This window comes from Oryctolagus cuniculus, chromosome 3 (genome assembly GCF_051225735.1).
Source record: "Oryctolagus cuniculus isolate XC-2025 breed Fujian yellow rabbit chromosome 3, ASM5122573v1, whole genome shotgun sequence".
Taxonomy (NCBI): Eukaryota; Metazoa; Chordata; class Mammalia; order Lagomorpha; family Leporidae; genus Oryctolagus; species Oryctolagus cuniculus.
Genome location: NC_142869.1, coordinates 39,165,419 through 39,177,230, shown reverse-complemented (window position 1 = coordinate 39,177,230; position 11,812 = coordinate 39,165,419). Strand labels below are relative to the sequence as shown.

Sequence of the window (11,812 nt, the reverse complement as noted above, 5' to 3'; positions counted from 1 at the left end):
TGTAACTCTGACTTTCAAATAAAAATAAATAAATCTTAAAAAAAAATGGCAACTGGGAAAGGGAGCTTTTGTGTGTTCTGCTTTGAGGTCAGACGTATGGGGAGAATTCCCAGCAGAGGAGACAGGCATTGAGGACCACAAGGAAGAACGGTAAATAGGTCAAATTCTTAGAGCTTGTAAGCCTGGGTTTAGCTTGCAAGAGCACAATGCCATGCAAATCATCGTCCTCATTCCACTGTGAAGGAATCCAGGCCCTTGGCTCCAACACAAACTCTGCCTCACAGTCCTCTCTCTGTCCCCTGCCCCCACATGCATTCATAGCATATATATATATTTCTCTTTGGGATTTGTATCTGGAAGCCAGGCAGATAGTTCTAACTGAAGCATGCTCTTAGCAACATTAAGTGTGGCAGAGATCACTCCACCAGTACACTGTCTCCTGAGAGCTGGCATTGGAAAGGAATAACATGGTCCCATTATCCAGGAACCGGGGAAATTCTGCCTCCTTTCATCAGAAAAGTTTTCAAAACCCAAAGATTTTATATTATTGCATTATACCAATAATATTGAGGTATTGCAGTGGTGTTATGATAAAATACATGTTTAATTTGTTTTCCTTCTAGATTCCAAGAGATGATCCTAAGACATTTAAACCTTGGTCGATCCCTGTAGCATAATACTTCTGTGATTTCCTTAAAGGTAAGATCAATAAGTTCAAAGATAATTACTCAAGTAGAAAAAAAAAAGTCAGCTAATCCAATGGTTTTCAAACCGTGTTCTGTGTAGCCTTAGGATTGCATGAGTGTTTAAAATAAGTTTTATTTTTAAATCAATTGATCTTATCCAACATTTTAATCCTTAATCACTAAACCTACATGTTTTTGGATGCTGACCATGGAAAGTTAAAGCGTTTTAATCAATATAGCAGTTTTTCTTTATATTTTATAATAAAACTAAACATGAGAATGTAGTAGATTCAGATATTTTAATTCTACTCTCTGATTTATTCGAGATGCACTTACAACATGAATGCAAAACACTACATTGAAATATACTGATTATTTCCTTTGAAATTAACTAGAGCTATTTGGAAGACCTAGCTATTGGTATTTGTTGAGCTATAATTTTGTTTTGCTTAACACAAAATGCAGAGCGCTGAAGGCTCTGGAGGATGGCCACAGCAAATCTGCAGGAAATGTATGCCGATCAGAACGAACACATTTTCATTGTTAGCAAAACAAACTCGGGCTTCTCTGCACACTTAATGGGCAACAACAGAAAAAATTGATGTTTTCATTAAAAGATAATTTTTCAATTAAATGTCTAAAACAAGCACTAGTATTTATATGTGTGTTTTTATTCCCATTGTATTTTTCTTTTTTATTATTTTTCCCATTGTATTTTTCATATGAGAATAACTTGCTTTGATATTTTCACAAAATCATAATAAATTTGAGAATGTATTTCTCCTTTTAATCAACAAAAATCAAAATGTGCACATTTAAAATTATTGTAAAGTACGGCATCGCATATCAGAGTGCCTAGGATCAAGTCCTGCCTCTGTTTCCAATTCAGCTTCCTGCTAATGTGCTTAGGAAGCAGTAGATGATGGCCCAAGTACTTGGGTTCCCACCATCAAAGTGGGAGACTTGGACAAAGTTACTGGCTCCTGACTTCAGCCTGGCCCAGCTCTGGCATTCATTTGATGATGAACCAGCCAATGGAAGATCTTCTCTCTCTCTCTCTCTCTCTCCCCCACCCTCACCCCACACTCTGCCTCTCAAGTAAATATCTTTTTTAAAAATACAAATCCATAAAAATTATTGTGAAATAGTAATTTTAAAGCAGACACTTTAAGTATGCAGGAAAGAAATATGTAAGCTCTGTTTTTCCTTTTGGAGTTTACTTATTTCTTCCAATAACACATAGAAATTATAATAACTTTTCAACAATGTGAATACGATGGCAGATCCACTCTAATTCCTAAATGAAGCACTTAGCATTGTGTCTGAACCTGGTATTCAAGAAAGTATAGACACCACCCCACACCCCTCCCCACCACACACACTCAATGGGCTAAAAACCAGGCATCAACAAATTAGATATCAGCAGCGAATGAACTGGATTGTCAAGTTCTAGTGCACACTTTAAGATAAAGACCATCCTCAGATTTCAAGGCAAATTTTAAAACCAAAAACCGAAACACAACTTTTGGCACTTTACCATTTATGACTATTTGTGTGTCAGAATGTTCTTCAGGCAATCTAAGTTAAATGGAGACATGAAGTGCATTCCAAAGGTCACTTCAGATTACTTTTGTCCTTTACCTGTAATTTCAAGTGTTTGCATTCTTCAAAGTAGCATAATTGGTCTCATCCAGGTACTTTGTAAACAGATGTTCAACTTTGACCTAATAAATTGATACCACACTTAAATTATATATTTGTGCATGGATGTGTGTTCCTGAAAACATTTTCAACTTGTGCTAAAAAATGTTTGAAATTCTCCGTTCTCATTCAGTTTCTAATCTTATAAATAAAGACATAGAGGCTGAGGGAGACTAAGCAACCACTCAGGTGTTTTTATTCATAGCTGCACAGCTCCCCAGTCCAATTTTCTCATTGGTCTTCTCCCCTTGCATAAAAGGCAAGGCATTTACATATTTGGTTTTCTAATTATTCTCTTTTTTCCCCAGGTGTTTCAGATTTTCATGAATGAAAAATGGCTTATTGATTTTTGCTGGACTCCAAATTGCTATTTCCATAATGTTATGGAACCACACACATACACACACACACACACACAATCTAGAAACTAGATTCGAACTTGATTATATTAACAAGATGAATCATTATTTACAAATCATTTAGTTAGACTGTCTAGGCTAGAGGCCACCAGACAGGTACTGTAGTATCCAAGGGAGACAGGTTTATTGCTGATTGCTTTAAAAACAAGCAGGGGCTGGGGTTCTGGCACAGTGGGTTAAGCCAGCTGCTGCAAAGCCAGCATCCCATATGGGTACCGATTTGAGTCCTGGCTTCTCCACTTCTAATCAAGTGCCCTGCTCATATGCCTGGGAAAGCAACAGAAGAAGTGCTTGGGCCCCTGCACCCATGCAGGAGACCACAAGAAGCGCCTGGCTCCTGGATTTGGCCTGACCCAGCCTCAGCCATTTGGGAAGTGAACCAGTGGATGGAAGATCTCTCCCTCTTTCTCTCTGTAGCTAATTCTGCCTTTCAAATAAATAAAATAAACCTTAAAAATCAAACAAATATATAAATGTTGCTGTAATCACTAAATCTCCCTTTCTGGGCGCTTGCAGTCTGCGTAGACTGGTAATACAGATCACAATCATTGAGTGAGAGACATTTCTCAGTAGAGAAAGATGTAATCACTTTCCCAGTGATGTATTTGATTCAGAAGCCACAGGGTAGCAGCATATATTTTTGTTCCATTTAAGCCATAGATTGGTCTCTGGATGTGCACTTGACAGCAAAGGAAAGATACTTTCTTAACATAAATCTGCTATTTGGTCAGCATTCTTTTGGAATTTAAAGGATTTTTTCTTTATTGATGAAAAGCATTCAATCTTTGAAGACAGTTTCAGAAATACCATGTGGCTCAGTTTCCCACACATCAAAGTGGGTAACGTGGAGCAAAGGAATCATAAATTGTCATCCTGCCTGCGCTGTGGCTTAAAACATGAAGAATCCACCAACTTCCATTAACCTGAGCTGTAGGGGCCTGCCAAGGAGGAGAAATCAGCATGCAAATTAGGCCTCATCTGACCACAGAGGAGGGGGAAAACAGGCCCTTGAGGAGCAGAAGTCACGTGACCAGGCTCAGCCCACCCTGGTCTGGAGCAAGTTTGAAGTGTTTGAAGAAGGTGAGGCAGAGCTGAGTGTGCCAGGTGGCTGGGGAGCTGAACGGTGTAGCCCAGGGGAGGCCGAAGGCCACGGGGGCCATCAGCTTTGCATGAAGGGACTGCGGCTCAGCTGCCCACAGCCCCGCTTCTGGCTTTGGGGGACACCCTAGACTACAGGAGCCCAAGGAAAGACGTGGGGCAGGGGCACAAAGAGAAAGGAGACACTGAACCAGCGCTGTGGCTCAGTGGGTTAAAGCCCTGGGGTGAAGCGTCGGCATCCCATATGGGCGCCGGTTCGAGACCCAGCTGCTCTACTTCCAATCCAGCTCCCTGCTATGGCCTGGGAAAGCAGTAGAAGATGGCCCAGATCCTTGGGCCCCTGCACCCGCGTGGGAGACCCAGAAGAAGCTCCTGGCTCCTGGCTTCTGATCAGCGCAGCTCCAGCCATTGCGGCCATCTGGGAAGTGAACCAGCAGATGGAAGACCTTTCTGTCTCTACCTCTCTCTGTAACTCTGTCTTTCAAATAAATAAAATAAATCTTAAAAGAGAGAGAGAGAAAGAGAGAGAGAGAGAGAGAGAGAGAGAGAAGACAGAGAAGAGCTGGGAACTCAGTGGCAGTGGCTGGGGTGAAACAAAGTGAAGGGGCCAGCACCGTGGCTCATTGCATCTCATATGGGTGCCAAGTTCTAGTCCCGGTTGCTCCTCTTCCAGTCCAGCTCTCTGCTGTGGCCCAGGAGTGCAGTGGAGGATGGCCCAAGTGCTTGGGCCCCTGCACCCGTGTGGGAGACCAGGAGGAAGCTCCTGGCTCCTGGCTTCGGATCAGCGTCGCTCCAGCCATGGTGGCCATCTGGGGAGTGAACCAATGGACTGAAGACTTCTCTCTCTCTGCCTCTCCTCTTTCTGTGTAACTCTGACTTTCAAATAAATAAATCTTAAAAAAAAAAAAAAGAGAGAATGAGAGATGTTGGTTTTATCACTTGTATCACTTTAAATGATGGTAAATACTCTTTATTAAAAAACTTGGTCTATTAGGGATAAGGGTGGTTAGTGGGCATTTATTCATTTACCATACTATAAGGCAGTAAAAAAAGAAGGGAGGGCGGGTAGTATCTGAATAAAAATTTTCCTTGTGAGTTGATGCTGAAAAACCTGCGCTTGTAGGGCCAGTTTTAGGCCTGCCACTTGGGATGGCTGCATCCTATATCAGAATGCCAGTACTTGGGGCTGGTGCTGTGGCGCAGTGGGTTAACACCCTGGCCTGAAGCACTGGCATCCCATATGGTTGCCGGTTCTAGTCCCAGCTGCTCCTCTTCCAATCCAGCTCTCTGCTATGGCCTGGGAAAGCAGTGGAAGATGGCCCGAGTCCTTGGGCTCCTGCACCCACACAGGAGACCAAGAAGAAACTCCTGGCTCCTGGCTTTGGATCAGCCCAGCTCCAGCCATTGCAGCCAATTGGGGAGTGAACCATCGGATGGAAGATCTCTCTTTCTCTCTGCCTCTCCTCTCTCTGTGTAACTCTGACTTTCAAATAAATAAATAAATCTTTAAAAAAAAAAAGAATGCCAGTATTCAGTACTTTATTAATATCCGTGCCATCCCAGATTTTTTTGTAAAGATGTATTTATTTAATTGAAAGAGAAGGAGTGGGGAGAGAAAAAGAGAGAGAGAGAAAGAGAGAGAGATCTCATCTGCTGGTTCACTCTACAGATGGCCACACAACAGCCAGTGAGGGGCTGGGCCAGGAGGCTGGAACTCAATCTGGGTCTCCCACGTGGGTGGCAGGGACCCAGATATTGGAACCACCACCTGTTGACTGCCAGAGTTTGGCATTAGCAGGAAGCTGGATCAGAAGAGGAGGCAGTACTTAAACCCAGAGGCCCTGATACAGGATGCAGGCTTCCCATGCTGTGCCAAATGCCCACCCCCAGAACTGTTTTTTAAAGAAAACTAATTTTATCCCACAAAGGTCTGGGAACTCCTCCAAGACAATTTTAATCCTGCATTGTAAGAGTGGGACCTGAAAGGCATCCTAAGAAGAGAAGTTCTACTTTTTGTCATCAGAGAAATTGGAATTAAATCTACTTAATGGTATACTCTATGGCCTTCTTTTGGAATAATTATTAATTATATTATCATTAGCTTATTTGGAAGGCAAAGCAGCCCTACTTACTGAGTTTCTGTGAGAAATTATGAATAACGTGCAGATGTTTGGGGAAGAGTGACATCCTCTACACAGGCGAGGTCTGCTAGGACCACACTCAGTGTGGCAGCAGCCATGCTGTTCCGCAGGCAGGAGCAGGACTGTTGCTGCTGTGACTACTAGTGTGGCAGTGTCGAGGTCCTGGTCAGTGCAGGTGTTTTTTTTTTTTGTTTTTGTTTTTTTTTTTTGTTTTTGTTTTGTTTTTTTTGACAGGCAGAGTAGACAGTGAGAGAGAGAGACAGAGGGAAAGGTCTTCCTTTTGCCGTTGGTTCACCCTCCAAAGGCCGCCACGGCTGGCGTGCTGCGGCCGGCACACTGCACTGATCCGAAGGCAGGAGCCAGGTGCTTCTCCTGGTCTCCCATGGGGTGCAGGGCCCAAGCACTTGGGCCATCCTCCACTGCCTTCCTGGGCCACAGCAGAGAGCTGGCCTGGAAGAGGGGCAACCGGGACAGAATCCGGCGCCCCGACCGGGACTAGAACCCGGTGTGCCGGCGCCGCAAGGCGGAGGATTAGCCTAGTGAGCCGCGGCGCCGGCCAATGCAGGTGCTTTTTCAGTGCGAGAAAAAAACTTTCTGCCACGAAGAGCACCCCCAGAAGTGAACTTGATTTAAAGGGGGGGGCACCCAGGAAAGACAGCCTCCTAAACAAGCCAAGGCATTTGAGAAACTTTCCTGATACAGAAGTGTTTACAGCTAGGGTCAACAGTAAGATTTCTTACTGTGGTATACTAAGAGAGATAACTGGTAAGCAGTAAAGTCTTTTCTACATAATCCAATAGGGAGCGATTGCGTGCCATCATGTGTTACCCTTGTTTGTTTTTGTTTTGTTTTAATAAATATTATGAATGTTATATAATTTGAGATGTATCTATGATGATTACCCAAAATATCAGCTATTTGGAAATGCTTTTTTTTTTTAAAGATTTATTTAGTTATTTGAAAGGCAGAGTTACAGAGAGGCAGAGGCAGAGGTCTTTCATCCGCTGGTTCACTCCCCAGATGGCCATAACAGCCAGAGCTGCACCGATCCAAAGCCAGGAGCTTCTTCCGAGTCTCCCACATGGGTGCAGGGGCTCAAGGACTTGAGCCATGTTCCACTGCTTTCCCAAGCCATAGCAGAGAGCTGGATCCGAAGTGGAGCAGCCGGGACTTGAACTGGCTCCCATATGGGATGCCAGCACTGTAGGCAGCTGCTTTACCTGCTATGCCACAGCACTAGCCCCTGGAAATGTTTTGGTTTGAATGCATCTCCCAAGGGTTCATGTATTGGGAATTTAATCACCGAAGTCTATGTTGATGGTATTTGGATGCAGCGGCCTTGGGGAGGTAATGGGAATTGGATGAGATCGTGAGTGTGGGAGCCCCAGGGTGGCATCCGTGACTTTGTATGACCTGAGCTGCCACACCCACTCTGTCTCACTGATACCTTCTGCCATGCTATGATGCAGCAGCAAGAGGGCCCTCACCAGATGCCACAGTCTCACTCAAGGACTTCCCAGCCTTCTGCGCCACAGACTAAAAAAATCCCTGTTCTTTATAAATTATCAGCCTGTGACATTCAATTACAGCCACAGAACACAGAATAAGACAACATGTCACTTCAAACTGCTTTCTACATAAAGGAGCAAGAGCCTTTGCCTTAATCTATCATCCTTGCTATGTGGAGAGCAGAAGAGAGAGGGAAAGGGAAGAAACAGGGACAGGTGTTTGGTGCCTCAGTGAGACACCATCAGGGACATGCACATCCAAATTGGAGTGCCAGTGCCTGAGTTCAAGTCCTGGCTCCACCCCTGATTTCAGCTTCCTGCTAACATGCATCCTGGGAGGCAAAAGATGATGGCTCAAGTACTGGGGTCCCTGCCATCCACATGGGAGGTGCAGACTGAGTTCTGGGCTCCTGGCTTCACATTGACCAAGCCCTGGCTGTTGTGGGCGTCTGGGAAGTGAACCAGTGGATGGAGAGCTCTGTCTGCCTGCCTTTCAGATAAAAATGAAAATAGAAAAAAAGAGGTTGAGAGTGAGAATGACAGAGCACCTCTGCGCTAGGATTTTTGAATCCCTAAGCCTCCCATTTATTCCAGTCTATTCAAATATCTAAATAATAGGTTGTGTTTGTTTAAAAGATAGTACTATGGACCAAATTTTTAAGTAAGTTTATTGTATCTTTATTATATCAAATAATAATAATAATAAAATAACTATGAAAATCATCCTATGCAGCCAGTAAAAGAAATGGTATGTAAGAGATATGTAGCAATTGAATGATGTGTCCCCTATTTTTCATCTAAAGTGCAATTATTTGAAAGACCACTGCACCTCAAAACCCATCATTGTAAAAGTGTTATTGAGACTGTGAAAATGCTTCTAGGATGGGCATTTGACATAACAGTTAAGATGCAGCCTGCTAGGCCTGCATTCCAAATCCGGCAAGTCCTCCAGAACAGTACTTTTAGATTAAAATGTTTTCAACTACTTAAAGGAAAGGTGCTAGGTGCAACACATGAACTTCACATTAAAATTGACCTTGGCTGTGGAAATAGACACAAAAGTTTCTTTTTCAGAACCGAGTAGCAATAGATCTTTATTCCAAGAACTAGAAGGGTGCCAAGAACCTGTCTCCTAAAGCACATTGTTTCCCTTGAAAATAGAAAAGAATCTGTACCTCTGTGCTGTGGGTCTTGCTGATGTAGAACATTTTATGTACTTGCCTAGATACTGTATCATACACACCCACACACACTTATGTAAGCATATATATATTTACATATGAGTTTGACTAGGAGTATTTTCATTTTTAAAATCTTTATTTGTGGCCAACACCGTGGATCACTTGGCTAATCCTCCACCTGTGGCACCAGCACCCCAGGTTCTAGTCCCAGTCAGGGCACTGGATTCTGTCCTGGTTGCTCCTCTTCCAGTCCAGCTCTCTGCTGTGGCCCAGGAAGGCAGTGGAGGATGGCCCAAGTGCTTGGGCCCTGCACCCCATGGGAGACCAGGAGGAAGCTCCTGGCTCCTGGCTTCAGATCAGCGTAGCGTGCTGGCCGTAACGGCCATTTGGGGAGTGAACCAACGGAAGGAAGACCTTTCTCTCTGTCTCTCTCTGTCTAACTCTGCCTGTCAAAAAAAAATCTTTATTTTTTATTGTTATTTGTTTATTATATTTGAAAGAGAGAGAGACAGACAAAGAGCTCCCATCCACTGGTTCACTCCCCAAATACCCACAATAGCTGGGGCTGGGCCAATCCAGGAGTTGGGAACTCAATCCAGATCTCCCACGTGGGTGACAAGGACCCAAATACTTAAGGCATCACCTGCTGCTCCCCGGGATGTGCATTAGCAGGAAGCTAGAGTAGGTAGCCATAGCCAGGATTTGAACCCAGGTACTCAGATGTGGGATGTGGGCAGCTTATCTGCTAAGCAATATGCACAATCCTTGCTAGATCGTTAGTTGGGCTGGCTATAAAAAAGAGAAGACACAAGTGACCAAATACGGGAATGAAAGAGGAAGTATCTCTACCAACCTTAGGAATGAAAAAGATTTTAAGAGAACACTACAAACAACTTTATAACAACAAATCTGACAACTTACATGAAACAACAAATTCCCAGAAAAATACAAATCATCAAAGCTAGCTAAAAAAGAAAGTGAACATTTGAATAGATAAATAACAAGTAAAGGAATTGAAGTAGTAGTCAGAAATCTTCCCACAAAAGAAAGCCCAGGCCCAAATGGCTTCACTGGTGAATTCTATCAAATATTTCAAAAATAAATAATACCTACACAAACATGTTGGGTAAGGGGTGGGCATTTGGTGCAGTGGTTAATATCCCACTTTGGACACCCACATCCCTTATTGGAGTGCCTTGATCAAGTCCCAGCTACTCTGCTTCTGATCCAACCTCCTGCTACTATGCATCTTGGGAGTCAGCAGATGATGGCTCATGTGCTTGGGTCCCTGCCTCCCCCGGGGAGACCCAGATGGAGTTCTAGGCTCCTGGCTTTGACCCGTCCCAGCACTAGCTGATGCAGGCACCTGGGGAGTGAACCAGCAGATGGACATCCTTGTCTCTCGCTCACTTGCTCATTCCTTCTGCCTTTCACATAAAAACCAAAAACATTATAAATGTTATAAAATGTTGTGGCATAACATGTTAAGCTCCTCATGGGAGACCCAGATGAAGCTCATGGCTTTGAAAAAAAGAGAAAGTTATATAAACTATAAGGGGGTCGGCGCTGCGGCTCAATAGGCTAATTCTCCGCCTTTGGCGCCAGCACCCTGGGTTCTAGTCCTGGTCGGGGCGCCGGATTCTGTCCTGGTTGCTCCTCTTCCAGACCAGCTCTCTGCTGTGGCCCCAGAGTGCAGTGGAGGATGGCCCAGGTCCTTGGACCCTGCACCCCATGGGAGACCAGGAGAGGCACCTGGCTCCTGGCCTCGGATCAGCGTGGTGCGCAGGCTGTGGCGCACTGGCCGCAGTGGCCATTGTGGGTTGAACCAACGGAAAAAAGGAAAACCTTTCTCTCTGTCTCTCTCTCACACTTTCCACTCTGCCTGTCCAAAAAAAAAAAAAAAAAAAAAAAAAAAAAAAAAAAAAGCCAATTTGAGGCAGCCTTGGGCCTTATCTAATCAGACATTTCCTTCAAGCTTTGAACTGCTCCTCCTCCCCTTATAAGACCAATACAGCATTTATCAAGCAGGCATGGAATATATCATGGGGAACTCTAGTTTGTCTGAGGATACCAATGACAAGGCAACAGAAAGATATGATACCCCAATTTTGAGAGTTAGAAGGGTGTTATCCACCATGTAAAGCAACTTGTACCCACATTTAGAGAAGTTAAAGTGCTTTCTTGAAATCAAGCATGCCTTGTGCTTTTAAGATTCCTTATACTCTTGCCTGTAATTTGTTCATTCTTGCTGATTACGGTAGTCCATTGGGTGAATACACTAACATTCATTTATCCAAGGGCCAGCATTGTGGCATAACGGAAAAACTGCCACCTGCAGTGCCAGCATCCCATATGGGTGCCAGTTCAAGTCCTGGCTGCTCCATTCTGATCCAGATCCCTGTTAATGCACTTGGCCAGTGGAAGATGGCCCAAGAACTTTGGCCCCTGCACCCATGTGGGAGTCTGGGAAGAAGCTTCTGGTTTCTGGCTTTGGTCTGGCCCAGCTTGGTCATTGTGGCCATCTGGGGAGTGAACCAGTGGATGGAAAATTCTCTCTCTCTCTCCCTCAACCTCTCTGTAACTCTGCCTTTCAAATAAATAAACAAGCAAACTTATTTATCCATTAAAAAAAAAAACCCAGTGTACATCCTCCTTTAAATATCTGTCTTCAAACATTCCTATAAGAAAGTCAGTTCTTCCTCAAAGTTACTTAGCACTCTTCTTTTTCCTCCATGATTAGCTCTGTAATAAAAGTTCTGGATTTAGCAGATCTACTCCAGACTTTCTAAAGCATATTGCTTGCTACATGTTGAAGGAGCACTAAAATTAGTAAGAAGTAGTCGTTGCATCAAAAATTTCAGTTTAGGATTAAAGATGAGACACCTCAAATACAAAAGTAGATCACATATCAGAAAGAAAAGTACAAAGGAAGTACAAAGGTCAACAAAGGAACAGGTTCCATCAGCTGCAGTGACTCAGAAAGGCTTCAGGGAACAAGTAGTAGGTGAGACATGGCTTGGATTGGCAAGTAGAATTTTGCCAGTAGAAAATAACAGAAGGTTGGGGCCAGTGCTGTGG

General features: G+C 43.8%; 1 protein-coding gene across 2 annotated transcripts in view; it reads left to right on the top strand.

The window, feature by feature from the left end:
- The window catches only part of AOX2 (aldehyde oxidase 2), a 79,430-nt gene extending 76,156 nt beyond the window's left edge, over positions 1 to 3,274 (top strand). The window contains exons 33-34 of one of the 2 annotated variants that reach the window (XM_089328021.1): positions 624 to 699; positions 2,696 to 3,274. In XM_089328021.1, the coding sequence (XP_089184147.1) occupies positions 624 to 677 (54 nt within the window). In that variant the 3' untranslated portion in view covers positions 678 to 699; positions 2,696 to 3,274. Of the gene's footprint in view, positions 1 to 623; positions 700 to 2,695 lie in introns of those variants that run through there. The other variant, NM_001297488.1, reaches the window with a different exon arrangement.
- The last annotated feature ends 8,538 nt before the right edge of the window (positions 3,275 to 11,812 follow it).